Source organism: Podarcis bocagei (genome assembly GCF_964188305.1).
Source record: "Podarcis bocagei genome assembly, chromosome: 14".
NCBI classification, from domain to species: Eukaryota; Metazoa; Chordata; class Lepidosauria; order Squamata; family Lacertidae; genus Podarcis; species Podarcis bocagei.
The window spans coordinates 46,842,670-46,865,723 of NC_138139.1; the positions used below are offsets into that span (position 1 = coordinate 46,842,670).

Below are 23,054 nucleotides of genomic sequence, written 5' to 3' on the forward strand. Positions count from 1 at the left end.
TTAACAGAGTACAATATATGCATATGTGCATTTCTGAGGTAGAGTGCGAGCTGCCATCTCCACGCTCTTAATCCCACATGGCTACAGTAAAGCAGGGATGGGAAACCTGTGTTCCAGATGCTCTCAAGACTCCCCACTCTGACCAGCATGACCAGTGGTCAGAGGGGATGGAAGTTGTAGTGCAACATATGTAGTGGTCAGAGGTGCAGTACATTCCCTGTTCCTGATCCAAAGCATGTTTGCTAAATGATCTCATTTCTTCCCACAGCAGCAGCATAAATAGAACATTTTCTACTGTGGACTTTGTGCTAAATTCACACCAAGACGTAACATAGCCAAGCTGCGCACTCTTGCAGCAGAGGCCTGGTTATCCTACGATCCCCAATACTGACCCAAAGTCCCCTTGGTGCACAATGTTTGATTGTTGATGGCATCTCAGGGTTGTCCTGCTCTGCACTTTTTAGGTTTCTTTCCGGGGTGTGTGCGTGTATTCAGAGCGCCCCTACCTGTAAGCACATCTGAGCAGCACTAAGGAAACATTTGGGAAAGTTTTTAATAGGGTGGGTTGTAATCTTTATTACAGCCTGCCTTGAGAGTGCTATAGGATACAAGCCCCCATCAAATAGGCTAGGAAAACCCTTTAGTGCAGTAGCTAGAATGGTGTGGAGGGTCATAGCTTAGTGGTAGAGCATCTACTTGACCTACAGGTTCCAGATTTCAGCATGGGAGAAAGCTGCTGCCGGTGTAGACCATACTGAGCTAAATGGACCCAACGGTCTGATTTGGTAAAAGGAAAGAGGTTAGCTCCTTTTGCTGCCATCCTAGAATTTGTACAAGGCACTCTGGATGTGGGGCAGAAAACAGAAGCAATGAGAATAGCCTTGCAAAATAACAAAGCTCAATGTGTGTCTGTGCTTAATGTAGACACTTCCAGATCAAGCGTAGTGAGCAAGGGGGAAAGCTTGGGATTTTTTGGTGTGTTGAACCCCCATGTAGGGGAACTTCCAATGCAGATTTGCCAGAGACCATGAACTGACAAAATTCATTCATGGTTAAGCCAAGCATAGCCAGCCAGCATAACATACTCTTGCTGTGGGAATAAATGTCTTTCCGGCAGAGCAGAATTAAAACTCGCTCCCCACATGACAGACGGCCACCAACTTGGGATGGCTTTAAAGGAGGATTATGCAGATTCGTGGAGGAGAGGGCTACTGATGGCTACCACTCGCTGTGATGGCTAGCTATGCTGTGCCTTCAACAGCTGGAGGCCATAAATGTTTCCAAAACCACAGGAGAGGGAAGGAGCTCTTGTACTGGAATCCTGGCTTCCCACAGACATCTTGGTGGGTTGGATGGACCTGATCCAGCAAGGCTGCTCTTACACCCTTAGATACCAGGGTTGGGCGTGCCCAAATGTACCCAGCCTGCGCCCCCTAACATAGCCCGGGGTCAGCACTGAAAGGAGGTTTAAGGGGCAGCCATGTTCGTCTGCCCTCTGGGCCGAGCAAGAGCGGCGCCATCTTGTCCCTCCACCCTCAGGCAGCGAGGCCTTTGCGGGCCAGAGCCGGCGTGCCATAAACGGAACATAACGATCAATATATTTATTTTTATTTGAAGTGGAAGCGAATTCCCACACGGGGGTAGCCCTGCTCCGTGTGAGGGAAGAGCCGCCGGCAGTCCTTCCTGGAAGAGCCAGAGGCCTAGGAAAGGAGCCAGGCCTCCTCGCCATGGCCCGCCTCGGGAGACCCCCGCCGCGCCGCCGCCCTCGCTTCGAACCCGGCCGACGGAGCCCGCGCTCTCCCCGCGGCTCATGGCGGGCCTGCGCGAGGAGCTCCGCCGCCTGAGGGGGAGGCCGGAGCGTAGGCCTCGCGCGCCTCCTCCCCGTCCCCACCTCCGCGGCCGGCTGGCTGGTTGGCGGGGCGGGGAGACGTGGCGGCGGCGGAGGCGCCTCTCGCTCCGGCCGCCGAACGACGTGTGCGAGCGTGAGGGGCTCCGCTGGGCCCCGCCTAGGCCGGGCGGGCGGGCAGGCCAGGCCCCGGCCGGGAGGGACGGCGCGGAAGGGAGGAGGGCATGTCGGCATGCGGAGGACCCGGACCTGACTCCGGCCTTCCCTCAGCGCCTCCCGAGGCGCCGCAACACCAGCAGCAGCAGGAGGAGGAGGAGGAAGAGAAGGAGAAGAAGCCGCAGCCCCCGTGGCTCGGCGCTTCCCGCATGGCCCGGCGGCCCGAGGTCCTGTGCGGCGCCGCGGTGGTGCTGAGCTGCGCTTTCCTGGTCGCCCTCAAAGTCACCTGCAGGTAAGCCAAGGCGCACCTGAGAAGGGGGGGGGCTCAGGTTGGGCCTTTCTGCCCATGCCCAGGTGTATGGGGCAGTGGCGTAGTGTGGGTTGTCAGCACCCGGGGCAAGGCAAGTAATTTGCGCCCCCTAACCCGTGGATTTGCGCCCCCTAACCCCCAGATGTTGCGCCCGGTGCGGCCGGGCCCCCCTGCACCCCCCACGCTACGCCACTGGTATGGGGGCACCTGGAAATGCGTGGGGGTGCAAAATGCCAAGCCTCCCCTTGCACAAAGGAGCCCCGATCAACCCGTGCAGGAGTCCAAGCAGGTTTAATCCGAATCACTTGCCCCAGCAAGCTAGTGAGGTGTTTGGGTGGAAGGGAGTGGCAGCTTCTCCCGAGTGGCTTCACCTGGGAAAGAGAGGGGTATTATTATTATTATTATTATTATTATTATTATTATTATTATTATTATTATTATTATTATTATTATTGAAGTGCAGTAGGGTCGTGTGGGGAAGAGGAGGAAGGGGCTGTCCGTGGACCTGGTCTCTCTTCTCTCTCCCGCCCATCCAAGCAGCAACTGCGAGAGCATCCCTGGGCATAAGCAGAGCGCTGGGTGTTGGGGCCATTCAGAGCACCATCCAAGCTGCAGCTTGGTGGGTAGGGCATCTCTTTTGCAGGCAGAATGTCCTGGGTCCTGGCCCAAGCAGGTCAAGGCCCCTTGTCTGAAATGCTGGAGAGCTGCTGCCAGTCCGTGTGGACATTACTGAGCTAGACGGGGCCAATGGTCTGACTCTGAATAAGGCACTTCCTACATAATCTTCTAGGTAGAGCTTAAGGCAATAGCCCTTTCCTGTTGTTTGTCATTGTTGTTGTCGTCCCCCCCCCCAAAAAAAAACCTTGAGTTCCCCCCCCAGGATAGATTGCCTCCTTTAGGGATCGTGGTTAACAGCTGCTGATTGACCTGGCTACCAGGATTGTATCTATCCTTTTTTTAAAAAAAGAGCCCTAATGAAATCTAATTGCATCTAATTCAGTACCCCATTTGCAACAACGTCAGTCAGATGCTTTTGGCAGGCCCCTGCCCCCAGAAAGCATGGCAGTAAAGTGATGGTCTTCCCTCACTGATTGGTCCCAGGATCTGACATTGAGAGGTATACTGCCTGAGTACATGGGGGCTCCATTTAGCTGTCATGGCTAGCAGCTGTTGATAGGTTTGTCCTGCATTTGTTTGTCACCTGTTTGGAAAAAACAACTGTCCTGTTGGTTCCATCTAGCCAGTTCCTTTGACATGGATTAGCTGCCGTGTACTTTGTCTACAAAAAAGGGATGCGGGTGGCGCTGTGGGTTAAACCACAGAGCCTAGGACTTGCTGATCAGAAGGTCAGCGGTTCGAATCCCTGCGACGGGGTGAGTTCCCGTTGCTCAATCCCTGCTCCTGCCAACCTAGCAGTTCAAAAGCACGTCAAAGTGCAAGTAGATAAATAGGCACCACTCCGGTGGGAAGGTAAAAGGCGTTTCCGTGCGCTGCTCTGGTTCGCCAGAAGCAGCTTAGTCATGCTGGCCACATGACCCGGAAGCTGTACGCCGGCAACCCCAGAGTCGGCCACGACTGGACCTAATGGTCAGGGGTCCCTTTACCTTTACCTTTAATTTGTCTACAATGAATTAGTAACTACTGCTACCTGCCTTTTTTTACTCTTTGTTGGGTCTTTCCTTCCCTCCTCCAACCGTTCTGCGACTCATAGATGCATTTACATTGCACATTGTGCCATCTTTTGACATTCGGCCACATGCTGCATGAAATTTCTCCTATTGCATTTGAAGTGCTATGGAACTTGCAGTGTGTGATCTGTGGTATCTGGTTCACGTATTAAAAGCTATTGCTTGGGGTTTGGAAGTTTGGTAATGTTATTCAAGGCTGTTTCAGTCCTTACGTTTTTAAGATGTGCTTGCGAATTGATCTTCATGTGCATGTAAAAATCCAACATCTGAATGTGGCAAAAGAATGTTTACAAGCAAGTGCGTGGTGCAGAAACCTTGAACAGGAAGCCACAAGGAGTGTACAAATAAGCGGCAAGTCCGGTTTTGTGTCCACGAAACACTTGACGTGTCCCTAGTTTTGATTTTGACTAGTGTACAAGGCATCAGGCGAGAGGGTTTCAGGTAGCCAGGACTGCACAAAAATGTTGGCAGCTCTTGTTTCAGGCCCTGCATCTTTTTCCGTAATCATCTTTGCAGCCATGAGAACTGTACACATGTACTTTGCGCAGAAAAGGGTTTCAGTAGGATTTAAAAAACCCCTTAATGCATTTTGAAAGGTCTTATTTGATGCCAGTGAACATCAAGAAATGGGACTGGATAAAAACGTGATCCATAGAAACATAATATAGTTCTCTAGAACAGAGGACTTAAAAGAGTGACAACAACAATTAGGTGCTATGATTATGCGTTTCTAATTGTTGTAATGCAGCAGGAGCCTCAGGGTTGAGAAACACAGCTGGACTTTTCTCTTAAAGCTAATGGGAGCTGCTGTGAGGCCATGCTGTGGGGTTGTGTATGCATCTCCCACTCAGCCCTTTACCCTCAGAAGAGCCTGTGAGTAATTTGCAAGGGCAGCCTTTTCCCATCAAACTGCAGTGTGCAGAAGAACTGGAATGCAACCCTTTTCCCACAGCTTATAACATCAAAACTTGTTTAGATTCAAATTCCCACTGAGTAAAGTAGAACTAGGGACGCAGGTGGTGCTGTGGGTTAAACCACAGAGCCTAGGACTTGCCGCTCAGAAGGTCAGCGGTTCGAATCCCCGCGACGGGGTGAGCTCCCATTGCTCGGTCCCTGCTCCTGCCAACCTAGCAGTTCGAAAGCACATCCAAGTGTAAGTAGATAAATAGGTACCCCTCTGGCGGGAAGGTAAACAGCGTTTCCGTGCGCTGCTCTGGTTCGCCAGAAGCGTCTTAGTCATGCTGGCCACATGATCTGGAAGCTGTACACCGGCGCCCTCGGCCAATAAAGCGAGATGAGCACTGCAACCCCAGAGTTGGTCACTACTGGACCTAATGGTCAGGGGTCCCTTTACCTTTACCTTTTTAAAAGTAGAACTACAGTAAACATAAAGAGAATGCTGCCGAATCAGACCAAAGGCCTATTTGGCCCAGTATCCTGCTTTCCAAAGTGGCCAACTTTATCCTTTTGGGATTCTCATATGCTGGGACTGAGGGCAATCCAGTAAAAAGAAGTACTCGTCTTTTTTTGTCTGCCCCTCCTAAATTTGTTTGCTCACAAACATTTTATGCTACTTAATATAGTAAAAATCTCTATGCAATTTACGTAAAAGGAAAAAAAAAAAACCCCGTATCAGTAACAGTATCCAGTAAGATTTCCTAGAAACAAGATAAAAGCAAAACTCAGCTATATCTCACAAATAAAACTGAGCAGTGTACAAAATGTATAATAATAATTTACAAAGAGTCCAGGATGTAAGTTTTTAAAAGGCATTTAAAGGTCCTTACGGTCTCCATCTCACGAATCACCTGAGAGAGGGCATTCCAAAGTCTGGGTGCCATCACTGAGAGGCCTGCTTGAATGGGAGGGACGGGGAAAGAAAGTACTTTTTCATATAGCCCATAATGGAATTCACTGGCACAAGATGAGGTGATGGTGGTTTTAAGAGTGCTGTAAAGTCACAGAGGATAGGGCTACCAATGGCTGCTGTTCACAGAGGCTCTATACTTCCTTCAGAATCAGGTGTCATGGCTCAGAATACTAGTTCTGCTGGGTGCAACAGCAGAAGAAGGCAGTTGCCGGTCCATAGTAACTGGTTTATGCTCTGCAGTTCTGCTTTTTAGCTTTTGCCAACTAACCAAGCGAGAGAATGTGAAGTTCTGTTGATCTTTTGCATGCCCATGATACCTGACATATGCACATGCATCTCTCTTCCTCTCCCCAATAGCCGCGCAAAAGATGTGACAATGCCAGCAAAGCTTCCAGTCAGCTTCTTCTCTTCAACGTCTCCAGTCTGCGATCTTTTCCTTGGGCAGCTGGATCGCGCAGAGGACATCCGCCAAGATTCTGAAATCACCCTTTTTTTCTTCTACGCTCCGTGGTGTGGGCAGTCTGTTGCAGTGAGAGAAGAGATTGAGAAAGTGGCAAGCAGTTTGGCAGACCAGGTAAGGCGGATTGGGCAGGGAGGGGTGCAGCTGTTGCTTTAAGTTACTTTTCTTGTTCATCAGAGTTGTTTGGAGAGAGGCACCCTGATATCTTGCTAATTTCAAACTGAGCATTCGGTCCCTGGAAACAGCAGGGCTGTGCATGCTAGCAGTGGCTCCTCTGCTCTGCAAAAACCCTGTCAATTTGTTAATTGCCCTCAACAGAAATTTATAGCAAAGTGCTTGGTGGAGAAAAGAGACTGACACAACTAGGGTTCTATTTGTGGTTTCATTTATTAAGAAGGAATGGGCTGAATTCCCATAGACTGCTTGCCAGCATGATTTAGATGTGTTTATTTAATATCATTTATATACTGCTTAATTACTCCATCTCCTAAGTGGTGTACATGGAGCACAATATAACGACAATAAAAAAATCAGTTAAAGCCGTAAAATCAGGATTCAGTTAAAATCTGTTCGGCTAGCAGGTAAATGAAGAAGATCAGTACATGGATCAGACCAAAGACAGGAGACTGTTGACCTCGTTATAGTGCTGAGTTGAATTGTGAACGAGTATGATCCTTTTTTTGTAGTGAGTGCCCTAGTTAATAGTGTTACAGTTTTTCATTTTATCGTTGTAAAAGACATTAGATACACCAGTGGATTCGATACCACAGCATATTATGCTATCAGTTTCTTTTAATTAAATTTTGAGAGGAGTACCATTTTTATTGTATGATTTGGGGAAAGCGCTTGGCTAAGCAATCAATATTTGATTTGACCTACATAATGATCTGCAGGATGTGCATTTTTTGTGCCAAGCACCTGCACTTTTCTCTGTACTAATTTAAGAACCTATGAAGAGCTTTGCTTGATCAGACCAAAATTCATTCTAGTCTAGCATTCTATTCTCACCATGGCCAACTAGATGCCCACAGGCAGAACCTAAGTGCAGCAGCACTCTCGTCACTTGTGAGTAACTGGGATTCACACACAAGTTGCCCCTGACAGGGATTTGGTTGAATATGCCAAAGGGAGTGGAGAGATGACGGTCTCTTTTATGACAATAAAAATGGAAGCAAATATCCCAAATCCATCCTTGGGTAGATTTGGGAATTGTAGTTTGCTTTAAATTCACATGGCTATCTACCCTTAAATCGCGTCTGCAGCTCCCCAGTACAGCTATAAGCCCTCCTAGTTACGGTATAGCCAGCAGCTAGGGAAAAACTTCGGCCACTTGTGATCAGACTGCATTCTCCAGGGTTGCACTTGTCCTCCTTGCAGTGTATCAACCGAGCTTCTGGCCTTGAAGTTTGCTGACTTCTGTGCTTGCCTCAAGAAGTGATTTACGGGTTGTGCCAAACATTTGTATTTACTGTCTCCATCCCCCAACTCTGGCCCTTTTTACAGGTGCTGTTTGTGGCGATCAACTGCTGGTGGAACCAAGGGAAATGCAGGAAACAGAAACATTTCTTTTACTTTCCGGTTATATATTTGTACCATCGGAGGTAAGGCTTTTAAGTGCTCTTTGAAAGTCAGAACTTGTTAACTGTGGCAAGCCTTTATCATCTGAACAAGGCTAACCACCCACCCAAACAGTGTGCCTTGTCGCTTAAGTTCCTCTGAGAACCAGTTTTCAAACTTAAATTGCTCATAGGAATCACTGGGGCAGAGCAGCAGGTTCTGCTCAGAGCAGATGTCTGTCTCCTGCTAAGCGTGGTTAGCACCCCTGACCAAATCCTGTCTGCTCCTTCCTCTTGCCTCATGAAAATCAGCTACTGAGATTCAAGGAATCTTATTTTGCTTCATGAGTTAAAGGATGTAACCTCCTGCACCTTGGTGTGAATGTTCTTGTTTGTCAGGTTTGCTGGAGGTATGGAACTGGGGTGTGTCATTTTGCCATCAAGTCAGGAAAGTTCCCTTCTGTATACGTGTTCTAAGTTAAGGTTGTACAGTCCTTTCCTTTGGTAATTCAGTTTCTTGCTAAGTAGAATGTGATGTTCTGCTGTGAGGCATATAATCTGGCATCCATGGTGATGGAATTGTGGTTTCTAATTCATAATCTGAAGCCTTTCCAATATCTAAGCACTAATTTAAAAAGACAGTGTGCCATTAGGCCTTACGAGTACAGTGGGAAACTTGGGAAATGATACGGAGATTGTTTCTGTTGATCAGAACACAGACTATTGGAAGGGGAGAGCAGCAGGAAATAGGATCTCTGCACAGATCCGAGTTCCTTATCACCATCAGCTCCCTATCCCTCTGCTCTTTGGCATTTATTGCCTCCAAGCATCCAGTTTGGTTAGCTAAGCTTAGAGGAGCAGTCAGCTAGAACTGCAGCTGAGCGGTTCCGTTTGCAAAATGGAAGCTTTGAGAGGTTATCGAGAGAGCAATTGCATGCTCAGAGATCCACGGTCTTTCAAAACGTTTTGCAATTGCCATTGCCTGCGTTGTCATGGAGGCTAAGGCTATTGATGTCTACCAGCCAGAATGGCTGTGTTCTACCTCCGCGGCTGGAGGAAGGCTGCCTCTGAATACCAGTTGCTGTGGAACGCATGTGCGGAGTTCCTGCTTTGAGGCTTCCCAAGGGCAACTGGCTGGCCACTGTGAGAACAGGATGTGGGACTAGATGGGCCATTGGCCAGGTTTCCAGACCTGGTGAACTTGCTGCTCAGTGAGGCAGCTTGCATTGCATTTAGGTTCAAATGGTTGCCTGATTAGCTATGCAGTGGTGCCTCGCAAGACGAATGCCTCGCTAGACGAAAGGGTTTTGCGGTTTTTGAGCTGCTTCGCAAGACGAATTTCCCTATGGGCTTGCTTCGCAAGACGAAAACGTCTTGCGTTTTTTGCAAGTTTGTTTCCTTTTTCTTAACGCCGTTAATACAGTTGCGACTTGACTTCGAGCAGCAACTCGTAGAACGCGGCGTGGTAGCCTTTTTTGAGGTTTTTGGCGATTTTTGAAGCTTTTCCAAAACTTTTCCGACACCGTGCTTCGCAAGACGAAAAGTTCGCTAGACGAAAAAACTCGCGGAATGAATTAATTTCGTCTTTTGAGGCACCACTGTAGTGGAAGCTGGCACAAGGACAGCGAAGGCTTCTGGATCTGATGAGACAATCAGAAGGCTGGTGACGGCTGTTTTGTCCATGCTGCTTACAATTTGCTGTTTCTCCTTCTCTCTCTCTCTCCAAAGTGCCACAATGCACAGTAGAGCCGGGGGTGCCTCACTATAACTATTTGCTCCATATGCATTGTCAGTCAAAAACTGTAGCAGAATGCCCCAGAGCAGCGGGTTAGAATTCCTTGCTTTTATCTTTATGCCTGCATGTGCTGAGTCACTTTGCACAAACGTTGAATAAAACCGCCATTTGAGATTAGGATGACAAAGCCACAGGGTGAGCGGAATGTGTTTTGTTCCAGTTTAAAGAGCCTTTTGAGTTGCCTTACCTGGTTTTGCCCAGCGTGTACATATTCTTGGCTGGTAACGGCCGTCTCCTTTGCCATAATCAAAGACCAAATATGATACTATTGTGCATTATGGTTCACGTCCAGTTCCTTCCGCCTTCCCTCTCCACCTTCTAGAATCAGGGTGTGGGGAGTTGCGGTGCCACTTTTGAGAGGCAGGCAGGAATGTAGGCCTAACTCTGGATTCAGCCAGATCTAGAAGCCCCCGTACTCCTGTTCAGGCAAGGCAGAGAGAACATCTGTCCATGCCACAGTGTTGACCACCCACATTTCAGGCAGTAATTTCCGCATTTCACATTTATTGTTGAAACTTCTACCTCAGACCTTTCAGTTCTTAAATCGACCTTTGTCAGCCTGTTGCCCTTGGACTACAACTCCCATCAGCTCCAGCTGTGCTGGCTGGGGCAAACAGTAGGCCAAAACATCTGGAAGACACCTGGTTGGCAAAGGCTTGTCTTAAATGCTCACTCTTAGCCTTGACCAGCTCTAGGTCTTTCTTTATCAGGTTAGGAATTGCAATTTTAACTTTTCAAACCTTTAACACAGTATTTGGTTTCTTTTCTTTTCAATGCCAGCTTTGGGCCCATCGAATACAAAGGCCCGATGAATGCTGTTTACATTGAAAAATTTGTCCGCCGAGTGATGACTCCCCTGCTTTACATCTCATCCCGATCAAAACTTCAGCAGTTTCTCTCCAATTATGAGGTAACTTGCCTCTGCTCTTTGATCTTGCCATTGATGACTCCTGGAAGGTTTGTGTTTCTTTCAAGGATGATCTTGCTTCTGGTTACAAAGAATGGACTCTGTTTTCTTTCTGAGGTTACTGGAAACCAGTATTCTCTGCCATCGTATTTTTGACACGCTGGCTCACATTCTTCCTGTTTGGCTTGATCCCTGGGTAAAATTCTGAAGATGATTGGCAGTGACTGCAGCAGTGTTGAGAAGTCTCATCTGCAGTATGTGTGTGTCTGCGTGTGCTAGCATGTTGTCAGAGAGGACCCATAACTTTAGAACCGTTCATTCCAAAGATATCAAATGAATTTCATCAACTGATTAAATTGGGGGGGGGGAGAACAGTCATTTGGAAGGGGGGAAGCATTATTTTCCTTGAAGTTAGGTAGCTACATGTATGCCTGTTTTGCAGCATCTCCCCATCTTAAAATAAGCCTTCCCTTCTCCAAAGTGAGAGCAAAGGGGGAATGATATGGTGCCTCATACCTTCAGCTTTCATAGACAATTTCAAAATAGGTTTAAAAAAGAGTTACCCAGTTAACCAGGATGCATTTTTGGGGAGGTCAAATCTGCCCTCAAGTCAATTAATCTAAGTGTAGTGGGGGACCTTTGGTCCTCCAGATGTTGTTGGACTATAGCTGCTGTCATGGCTGACCGGGGCTCTGTTGCAGTTTGACAACACCTGGAAGCCGAAGGCCACCCCTGATCTTACTCCCTGGTCAATTCATAGCTACAGCTCTGATGCTGATGCTTCTCCATCTTGTCAGGTGTGGGGAGGGGTGTCAAACCTGCAGTGAGTGTGTCAAAAGGTTCAAAGTGTTGGTGCTGACCTTTAAAGCCCTAAGCGGTCTTGGTCCTGTATACCTGAAGGAGCATCTCCACCCCCATCGTTCAGACCGGACGCTGAGATCCAGCGCCGAGGGCCTTCTGGAGGTTCCCTCATTGCGAGAAGTGAAGTTACAGGGAACCAGACAGAGGGCCTTCTCGGTAGCGGCACTTGGCCTGTGGAACACCCTCCCTTCAGATGTGAAGGAAATAAGCAGCTATCTTCTCTTTAAAAGACGTCTGAAGGCAGCCCTGTTTAGGGAAGTTTTTAATATTTAATGCTGTATTATTTTTAACACTTGATTGGAAGCCGCCCAGAGTAGCTGGTGAGGCTCAGCCGGATGGGCGGGGTATAAATAATAAATTATTATTATTATTATTATTATTATTATTATTATTATTATTATTATTATTATTATTATTATTATTCATTCCTTTCTTATAGCCCCAGGGAAGCCTTTCCCTATGGGAGCACAGCCCTGTCTAAAAGCATTTTTGGCCCATTAAAATTGAGGCCTGATGGGTCAGCTCCTTGGCTCTTGGCACTGCCTTTTCAGGGATCAGGGTGTGAACAGCCGTGCAGGCTCAGGCCTTTCTATAAGCATAGGGAGGGATAGATCCACAGTGTCCCAGAGGACAGAATGGGAAGCAGGACTAGAGATGGGGTTTCTGCATCAGAGGAAGAGCAGGGAACTACAAGAAGCTCAAGGAGTCCCTTGTTAGAGCAAACCTTTGCTCTGCTTCACAGGGCCTCAGTAGGTGCAGTACTTATCTGTCCCTGTCTGTGATTCCAGCTCTGCCTCTTCCCCCAAAGCCTTTCCAGCGTCTGAAAAGCACAGAACTATGTGCTGCTTCATTTGGGCATACCAGCTGAAGTTGCACGCAAGTTACTAGTCCATAGACCTTTTTTAATGTCAGTTTTCAAAAATGAGCTGATTTAAGATTGATGCACCTACACAGATGGCCCAGGATATCTGCGCAGAGTTCCACGTCACTTTGAAATCCAAGTCACTGTTTTCAAGTTTGCCTGTGATGATGTCGTTGGACATAAAGTTTAGAGCCACAAGGGGGAACCAGCAGGAAATATTTGAAGGCCTCTGTGTTGATCTTGGATCACAGCGAGTATTAAAGTCTATCCCAGCAGCAAATAATTGGGAGCTAGTAAAGCTCATTCCTGTTGTCTTTTCATTCCCATTTTATCCCTCTGATCCTAGTCTCTAACTCGGGTTAAAAATATGTAAACATCTTATACATGTTTAAACAGACAAAACTCTCATGCACAAAATCTGGTGCCACCTTTTTCGAAAGTGGCTTCAGCATGGAATCTCCTGTCGGTTGTGGTTGTGTCACCTGGTGGTTTCTTATCACCTGAGCAGGATTTGTGTTGCTTTGAGTACCTGTACTTTGTCCTGGAGCATGTGATAATAGTGTTTGCCTTTGGAGCAAATTCTTCTCAACACTGTGCATATGCAACCAGCATGGTTGGCTTGCAGTAGGAAGGGAGACTACAGTGGTACCTCAGGTTACAGACACTTCAGGTTACAGACGCTTCAGGTTACAGACTCCGCTAACCCAGAAATAATACCTCGGGTTAAGAACCTTGCTTCAGGATGAGAACAGAAATCGCACAGTAGCAGCAGGAGACCCCATTAGCTAAAGTGGTGGTTCAGGTTAAGAACTGCTTCAGGTTAAGAACGGACCTCCAGAACGAATTAAGTTCTTAACCGGAGGTACCACTGTACAGGCTTTCAGTGCTGAGCGTGTGTTTTCTTGAGCCGCAGAAAAGTTTCTTAGAAACTTTTGTGGCTTCACTTTCTGGTTTGAAGTTTCTTTCCTTGCCTGTTCTGAGTGCTTTGAATCTCAACATACATGGTGGCACTGTTCTTTATCCTTTCGCAGATAGAACGTCTGCATTCTTTTTGAAATACTATTCTTAAGCTGCGTTCAAATACAATGCTAAGGAGACGGCGGAAGAAGATTGGAAGAAATTTAAAATCTATCTTAAGGACTATTATAAACTTGATGAATGTTAGAATGTCGAGGTTTTGAGAATGAAAGGGTTACAGCGATATAAGATTAGACTGAAGGAAAAACTAAGAAGACATATGTTTGACAGAACTAATTTAGAAGTTGCTGGAAAATTTTGGACATTGGGATGCAGAAAGGGGAGGTATGGGGGAGTCCGAGAAACAAGGTTTATGGGGGAAAAAAGGTCATGAAACTATACGTGTTTGTATGTCTTTTTATATGTTTGTATTGTTTTTAAAAATTCTGTAAAACCAATAAAAATTTATATATATATAAAAAAATAATACAATGCTAAGCCATAAGCCACATGTAGTGAGCAAGTCTGCTTCCAAGCGCCTCCTACTTTCCTCCTCCTTTCTTCCAGTAGGGAGTGAAGCCACAGAGTGGCTGGCTGAGCATTGTGTCCAAACCAATAAACACACCACAGTTGGGAAGCCAAGAAATAAACCTTGGTTTCACAATGTGGCTGTCTGGAGAGAAACAGACAACAAGTGCCAGTTCAGTCACTCTAAGCCAGCTGATCCCTAGTTGTTTCCCTGCTGGAGGAAGAGAGGAACGAAACAGGAGCAGTCAAGTTGTGCGTTGTGGCATGCATCTCACCCACAGATTAAACTCTGGTTTAAGGCAGCTGGACACAGCTTCAGTTTGTAAGCCACCCTGCGAAGTGTTTTGCTTGGAAGTTGGACTTACAAATCTATTAAGGAAATGTGATTTATGAACATGGGAAAGTACCATATACCAAGTCACACTACTGATCAATCTAGCTCAGTGTTGTCTACAGTGACTGCCCATCATCTCAGTTAGGTCCATTGACCAGTTCTACCTGGAAATTCCAGGACTTGAAGCTGGGAGCTGTGGTATGCAGTGTTCATGCTTTCCTGCTGACCTATGCCTTTCTCCTTGAAGTGGTGCAATAATAATAATAATTTATTATTCGTACCCCGCCCATCTGGCTGGGTTTCCCCAGCCACTCTGGGCAGCTCCCAACAGAATATTAAAAACACGATAAAACATCAAACATTAAAAATTTCCTTAAACAGGGCTGCCTTCAGATGTCTTCCAAAAGTCAGCTAGTTGCTTATTTCCCTGACATCTGATGGGAGGGCGTTGCACAGGGCGGGTGCCACTACCAAGAAGGCCCTGTTCCTGGTTCCCTGTAACTTGGCTTCTTGCAGGGAGGGAACTGCCAGAGGGCCCTCGGAGCTGGACCTCAGTGTCCGGGTTGAACGATGGGGGTGGAGACGCTTCTTCAGGTATACTGGACCGAGGCCGTTTAGGGCTTTAAAAGTCAGCACCAACACTTTGAATTGTGCTCGGAAACATACTGGGAGTCAAACCCAGTGAAGGCTCAAAGGTGTGATACCACTGAGTGAAATCAGGTGGAATTTAGATATTATCTTAGAGGTGGAGGTGGGATCCAGCTGAGATGAAGTTCTGTCTGTGTGTGCCATTGTTGGTGTTGGTCAGAAACCAGTCAGGATTTCCCCACCACAACTTTTTGAATGGACCTGGAGTTTGCAGCTACTCTGGTGAGAACAACCCTCTGTGTCTCCATCTAGGAATATGTACTCAATGGGAAATATTAACAATCCTTCCAAACTACAGGACTGCATTGACAATGGAGGAGCAAGGCCCACGGATTAAATATTTACATAAATAAACCAAAGCCCATTGTGTTGTTTTTTCCTGTAATGGTAAATAAGTGGAGCACCTCTCATGTGTTCTCTTGTGTTTTTGTTTCGTTTTTGCAGCCAGGAGTTTTGGGATATTTCGAGTTCAATGCTTCGCCCCAACCACCTGGTTATCTGACATTCTTCAATTCAGCTCTGCATTCATTAAATAAAGGTAAACTCAATTACCTGTATAAACCACTGTTTAATGTTACATTTGATTGAATTTCACCATGCCCAATTTGTGGGTGGGAATGATAGGATGTCATTGGTTTTCTTTCCATTGTCTGCAGAATGCATTTGACTTTATATTTAGCACTGTTTTCAAAACAATCACCGTCATCACATTTATTAATCCCATACCAATGTTATCAGGCCGACTTTGACAGGCTGCGCAGGCCTGGCCATGATAAAACTTCCTGAGCAGGAGCATGTTGAAAATATATTTTGGCTTCTTGCACACAATGGACTAAATATATCACAAGACATCTCGGTGGGGGCTCTCAGCCAGAAACGCTGACAAAATTTCCTGTCACATTTTGTTCTCTGTCGAAAGCCAGCAAGCTTCAGTTGCAAAACATGGAAGTTAAAAAGAACGGTTGCCCACGTCATTTAGGCACCTGAGGTGGGAAATCTAAATGGCGCCCCCTCCCGCTAATTAACATGGGGCAGAGTCCCCTGAGGGAAGTTCTCTTGCCAAAGCCCCTTTGAAATGGTGCAGTTGTTGCATGGCTCCTGTTCATTTCAGTCTGGGTAGTGGGGAGGTTTTCAGGCCAGTGGATGCTGCCGCTTGGGTGATGCATGACCTGTAATGACACCAGCAACTTTACTTCATGAAGCTGTAAAAGCAAAACATGGAACTGGAATGAGAGGGAAGATTTGGGCTAGGTTTGTTCATTGTTGTCTGTGCTACATGTTGGATTACTACACTCTCCGTGCGCGTCAGCAGTTTCTCAAAAATGAGCCACGCAACGCACCCTGCTGTGAATATAAGAACATCAGTAGATTCCTGCGGGATCAGATCACGGACTTATCTAGTCAAGCATCCTGTTTCCCACAGTTGTTAACCCGATGCCTCTGGGAAGCCCACAAACATGGCCTGAGCGCTACAGCCCTCTCCTGCTCTTGATTTATTTATTTTTATTTTATTTATTGAATTTATATACCGCCCTGCATCAAAAGATCTCGGGGCGGTTCTTAAGGTGAAAATACAGGATAGAGTGTTTGAGGTTTATAGCACTGGACACACGGACACAAGCTGCAAATCTTCATCTCAAGGCTTCTCTTTCTGCAACGGGGAGAGTTTAGCAACTGATGTGGAGGAGTTGAACTGGTGTTCAAAGGAGACGTCTTTTTGTTGTTTCCATGACAACAGAAACAGCCACCTTGCATCCTCCTGAGAAGAGGGCAGGACTGCAAAAAAATAATAATAATAAATCGGCTGGTGGCTTATTTTGGGGGCATAGCGTTCTTTATATACTCCCAATTAGCTCAGTCAGACCTTGGCAGGAATTTTTTGGTGCAGGGTAAAAGTGTACGTTGTGGTGAAACTACAAGGATGGGGGAGAACTAAAATCGGTATTGACCGCCGTTTGCCAAGCCTTCTGCATTAGATGAAACACTCTAGTAATGGAAGAACTATCTCACTAATAAAGTACGTATTGATCGTGCTGCCTGGAGTAGATTTGCCAGCTGACCATATTACTACTAATTCCACCCAGCTCTTGGCCTTTTATTCTCAACTCTCCACTTACAAACACCGTATTTTTCAGTGTATAAGACAATGTTTTTTGCTAAAAAAATTAGGCAAAAAATGGGGGTTCTCTTATACATGGATAGTGAATGCAGAGTGGGGACGGGAGATTGGTGGCAGCAGTGAACAGGAGATTGGCTGCAGTGATTGGGTGGGTGATTGGTGGCTGCGGCAAGGCCTTCTGGTGATTGGCTGTGGCTGCGGCAATTGGGTGGGTGGTTGGCTGTGGCGAGGCATGTGGGCAATCAGCTGTGGTGTGGGTGGGTGGGCTGTTGGCAGCGAGTGGGCAGACAATTGGCAACTGCGGCAAGGTGTGTGATCGGCAGTGGCTGTGACAAGTGATGGGCGGGTGAGCGATTGGTGGTGGTGACCCCCCCCCCAAAAAGCTAAACAACTTAATTTCTTAATTTCGGGTTAAAAAAAATAGGGGATGTCTTATACATTGGGGGGAGGGTTCTTATACATGGAAAAATACTGTAACTGCCTTATAAGTCAAAGAATTGTGGGGCAGGAAAGTTCATGAAAACCATGGGATCTGGTGGCTTTCGGCTATTTTACTCATGCATGTTACCTGTTTGCTGCTGTGTGCATCAAAATGATCCATCGAGGAACAGGGATTGGGCTAAAGTTATCTGCTGAGTTGTGCGTTGTGGAAAACCCAGGTCCACTGCCCTGTAATGTGTGAAATGGCCTTTCAGTTTACACCATTCCTCAAAATTCTCCTTGCAGCCATGTGCTTTTCAGTGGCTTTGAACGGTGTAGCTGCAGGATTTCTAAGCATATGTACAGATTTCTAAGCATACGTACAGTGGTACCTCGGGTTACAGATGCTTCAGGTTCCAGACGCTTCAGGTTCCAGACTCCACTAACCCAGAAATATTACCTCGGGTTAAGAACTTTGCTTCAGGATGAGAACCGAAATTGTGCAGCAGTGGCACAGCGGCAGCAGGAGGCCCATTAGCTAAAGTGGTGCTTCAGGTTAAGAACAGTTTCAGGTTAAGAATGGACCTCCGGAACAAATTAAGTTCTTAACCTGAGGTACCACTGTACTAGAAAGCCGGTCCTGTGGAATTCAGTGCTTGCCCAGATGGAGACCCAGCCCGCCCCAGTCTATACCACTTTGGGGACGTTTTCAGGAGACAGCCACACATCAATATGACTGCATTACTGGTATTCTGGTCCTAAACGCTCTTCACTTGGAACCAAGCCCTTCTGAATTCAATGCTTGCTCTGTGCATTCACATCGACTGCGAAAGTCCACTCATCTTGCATATGCGAAGAAAGCAGTTTGCACGTTGCTTTTATGCCTCGCCCTCTCTCCGGACGAAGACCAGTTGTGGGCAGGGCATGCCTTCCATGTCCAGACACCACAAAACATTAAAGATCCCACCGTCTTGGTGCTCTTAAAACCTAAAGTTCTGCAGTGATAGTGCAGGAGTCTTACGAAAGGAAGCGCTTTCCCAACCTCATCCAGATTCTGAAAGGGCCACTTGCTTTTTAAATGACAATCTGGGGCATCCAAACTTTTTGTCCTGGCACTCTGCCCTCCTACTCAGTGCTGAAATGTGTGTTCTAAGTGCAGAGCAGAGGTCGCGCTTGCAACATGCCATTTCCGTCGTTTTGTATCCTGTCAACAAGTTGCTTTATCTGCGTTTGCTGTTTATCTTGGAGCAAGTTCGGCTTGGTTTCTTTTTGCCATTTCTTTGGCCAATAAACTAAAACCCAATGAACTCCTTTCTGCAGTCTTATTACTCCTATTATTTCTGTCCCAAGGAGGGTGAAATCAGCCTGGATACTATACATTTCCCTCGCCTCCCCCCTTACGTATTCTCCTTATTTATTTTTGTGGCAAAGAGTTGGGAGAGGAGGGCCCACTCTCTTATGTCAGTGCTGCACAGAGACTATGTGCCAGTTTTAAAAAAATGTACACTTGATTAATTAAACCCTTGATGACTTGCAAAGATGACTTCGCTGAAAAGCACAGTGTATTTGAGAGGATGCAAAGGCACTGCCCATCTTGGAGTTTTAAGTGGGGGGGTCCATCCATATTTTTTAAAAAATATTTTATTAAAGTTTTATTGGTTTACAAAGGTATGCGCAATGTCTCTTTTCAAGTTACATTTTCCATAGGTCCCTTTCATTTATTGAGACATTAGGGTTACATAAGGAAGGAAAATGGGGAGAAGAGGTGGAAGGGGCCATAGTGGGTGGGGGTGGGGTGGCGATATTTCTATTTTGCTTAATATATGTGTGGGTTTTTGTGTCAGCGCCGTTTTTTTGCAGGTTCTCTTTGCTCTTTGCTTGTGTTCCTTTGGTGGTGAGAGAAATTGTGGTTGGCCTAGGGTGCGGTTGCTTGTTTGTGATTGGCTGTGTTGAACTTTGTTTTCGCGTGTGAGTGGGGTGGGTGTTTTTGAATCAGGTTGGGTCCATCCATTTTTACTTTTATCTCCGCAAACACAGGGTCAAGACATTTGCTCTCGAAAAGGAGAGTGTGAAAGAAGGATGCATCAGATACTGTGCCAAAAGCCATACCCCACCAACTCGTCCCTGGCGGCCGTAGCCTTGGGTTTGACTCCTGCCTTGACCTGTGTGCTAAGAGATGGAGCCCATGCCTGCAGCTCTCCAAAGCAGCTGTGCCAAATTGCCTTGAAAGAGAGAAGAGTCATTAATATAGGGTTGTGGTGCACTTAAAATAAACTCTAAATTACATATTTTGGACAAGTGAGGAACTGAATTCCTTTAATCTAAGGGAACTGGCCTCGAATAACTCTGCATTTCCTAGGGCTGCATCCTGACTCTACATGCAACAGAGTTAGTGGAACACTTGCTTCCTGGGTAATCAGATTCTCTAGATAATAGCCAGGGTGACTGTGTTTCACTATCTAAGGCAGTAATGCCTCTGAATATCAGTTGCTGGGAATCACAGGTGGGGAGAAGGCTCCTTTGCTCAGGTCCTGCATTCAGGCTTACCACAGGCATCCGGTTGACCACTGTAAGAACAGGATACTAGACTAGATGGGCTCTTCTTAGATTCTTACATTGTTTAGGGGGTCTTCAACTCTGCAGGGTGAAGTAGTGAATATTCAGAACCCAATGAATGGATAACGTTCTCCATGCCTTTCCTTTGGCTGGAAGTAGCGCGTCTCCAGGGGTGGTAGTGGCTAGTATCTGTAGCATCAAGACGGACCCTTGCTCTGATCCAGCAAGGCTCTTTTGACTTTGAAAGCATCAAAAGGAGCCTTTGCTCAGGCAGGATTTTGAAACATTTACAGCCAGCCAAGCCAGAGGCAGCCCAGAAGACTGCCAGGCTGGCGTGGTGGCAGGCTGGAACCTGGGCAGATAAGACAACCTGTGGGGCCTTCTCTCAGTGGCTGGCCACAAGGGGGAGCAGAATGCCATTTGAGAGACACCTGGTTGCCCTTGAGAGATGGATTGCTGCCTCGCTGCCAATATCCTCTTCTTTGGGGGAAACGTCCCAGGTCAGTTGGCCACGCTTGTTCCTTGGTAGCAAAGCAGATCCATGGGCAGCTGTCTCTGCTCAGATTCCTCAGGTGCAGACTTCCCCCAAAGTGATGTCACCAGCACCCTTGAGTGTGCATCCTTCCTTCCGCACCCCGCACCCCCAGGTAATCTTCTGGAAAGCAAATAACTTCTTCTTCAATTCCTCCTTTGTTGCCAAAACTCTCTCTGATTGCTTCATTAATTATAGAGTCCCACACTGGTTAGGGAGAGTGAAATGTGAGCCTGCCAGCTTTGTAATGTGTGCTTGTAGCAGGTTAAAGCCTCTTGCTCTTGGCAGGTTAAGCAACCGTAAACATATACAGAAGCAGGGCTGGCTGCAGCAGGGCTTCTGAATTTCAAACAAGACAGGATTCTTGGGGGTTTCCCAGTTGTCTGCATGCACAGTTTAGTTTGCTTCCTATAGTCCTCATCTCACCCTCCCCCCACTGTAGGAATGGTTTTCAAAGGAGAGGAAGGAGGACATGAGACAGTTCCAAACCAGTTCCCATAATTATGATTTCAAAACCACCCTGCTGCTTTCTTTTGTTTTGTTTTTTTAAACACAAGTTGAGATTCTCAGAATGTAGGATCCATTTCCATGCTGGAAAGTGAGTCTCTCTGTGCATAGGTTAGTGTGGACCAAATATAGCTCTGAATTTGTTTCCCATACACTGTGCATTAGTATAGAGACAACTGAAACCACAAGTCAATCCCTCCAGCTGCTTCCTTCTTGTAGTTTCCTGCCCTGTAGCTGGCTTCTGGAGCACCACCTCAGTTTCATGTGCATCAGTGAAGCTATTATCCCCAGTACCAGGTGTTCCCCTGTCATCTGTACTATTGTCTCCCTCCCCCTCAGGATTTAGTTTAAAGCTCTCCTGATCAACTTCGCAGGATTCTTAGCAAATCCATGCTTGCCAACTTCTTATTAAGTGCAACCCATCTCTTGCCAGAAGTCCTTCCTCTAGGAACTGGAGACCAAGGTTGGTATTGCCTACTGACCCACCTTGCAGTTTGGGGTTCCTTACTCACCTTAGCCCAGCCCTGACAGCCCAACCAAAAGGAAGGATCCATGACGTTTGTGGGGCACAGCCCCATTTCTGCTTAAATGTTTGGTCGCAGGCCTGTAAAGAATGTGAATGGATAGAGCCTTGCCCTCTCTGGGACTGAGTGCAACAGATAATTAGACACATTTCATGTCGAGTTTGCAGCTCTATGTGCATTTTTATGAACGTAGAAAAATCCTCAAGACCACCTGGAGCAGCACTCTTTGAAAGATGCTCACTGGTGGCAGAAAATGTGATTGTAATGCATGATCTGACTTGTAGCCATTTTGAATTTCTAAAGGCTGCTGGCGTTTTTTTGTGTGTTTTTTAAAAAGCAGAGATGTATTTGTGCTCTCCTCCATACCCCGAGCTCTAAAGTGACCTGAATTTTTTTGCATGTTGAGGAATATGATAGGATTTCTTGTGGGGGTGGGTGGGACTGCTTCAAAGGAGAGGCAGTTACTGTGGGGCAGGCCTCCCATTTATTGTCTGGCTCGATGTGGAATTGCTTCAATGTTTCATCAGCCACATGGTGAAAAACATTAAAAGGCTTGCGTTTCCCCCGCTCCCCTGAGCCAAGATGCATCTAATTGCTTAGAAAGCTTCTATCATTTAAAGTCCAGCAGCCTCCTTTTAAAAGGAGCTGCCCACCAAGATTACCCACCAAGAAAACCCTGGAGATTACAGACCAGGGATCCTTTTTCAACCTGGGCAATCTTCCGAGGGCCACATGCCAGGGAAGGTGGGGCCAGAGGCAAAATTGGGTGGAGCAATTGATGTAAATCTTCCCTTTGTACAGCAGGCTTGTTTCTATACACCCTTATCTTCCATTCGGACCAGAAGGGGTTCAAGGGCGCTTTCCAGGCAGGCAAAGATATTTGGTGAGAGAGGAGAGGAAGAGCATGTGGAGGAATGAATGTGATGCTATTAAGCAGGGGTCAGCAAACTTTTTCAGCAGGGGGCCGGTCCACTATCCCTCAGACCTTGTGGGGGGGGCGGACTATATTTTGGAGAGAGAAAAAATGAACGCATTCCTATGCCCCACAAATAACCCAGAGATGCATTTTAAATAAAAGGACACATTCTACTCATGTCAAAACACGCTGATTCCCGGACTGTCCATGGGCCAGATTTAGAAGGGGATTGGGCCAGATCCAGCCCCCAGGCCTTAGTTTGCCTAACCATGCTCTTAAGCATCATTTTGTTTGAGGGCAATTGCTCACGCATCAACTTCTAAATGATGGGCCAGGGCAGAGCTGTGGGTGGCAGGGACCAATTTGGTGGCACGTGGAAAGGGACTGGGTTCCGCTTGCTTTTCTTGACTGCCTCTGGAACAGCAGAGCTGGTGGGCTGCGTGCCATATTGGCACCTTTTAATTTCGCCCACAATATTTCCACTCGTTGAAACTCATTGAGCGCATGACTCATTTGAAACAAGATCACCACCACAAAGGACACAGCCGTGCACGTGGCGGAGAGAGCCTTTCTCTTATACCGCCTGCGTCAGTCCCTCCTGTTAACACCTTATTTTTATTAAGTCTGAGGAGAGCTTTACTCTTCAATGTTGTCACAGACCCCTTTCCCCTCCTTCAGGTCCTGGATGTGAAGAATGAAGGA

General features: G+C 46.8%; 1 protein-coding gene across 1 annotated transcript in view; it reads left to right on the plus strand.

Moving 5' to 3' along the window:
* The first annotated feature begins 1,985 nt into the window (after window positions 1–1,985).
* Window positions 1,986–23,054, plus strand: part of TXNDC11 (thioredoxin domain containing 11) — a 41,340-nt gene continuing 20,271 nt past the window's right edge. The window contains exons 1-5 of the mRNA XM_081169433.1: window positions 1,986–2,294; window positions 6,228–6,444; window positions 7,834–7,931; window positions 10,462–10,591; window positions 15,223–15,316. Coding sequence (XP_081025559.1) covers window positions 2,071–2,294; window positions 6,228–6,444; window positions 7,834–7,931; window positions 10,462–10,591; window positions 15,223–15,316 — 763 coding nt within the window. The 5' untranslated portion in view covers window positions 1,986–2,070. The remainder of the gene's footprint in view (window positions 2,295–6,227; window positions 6,445–7,833; window positions 7,932–10,461; window positions 10,592–15,222; window positions 15,317–23,054) is intronic.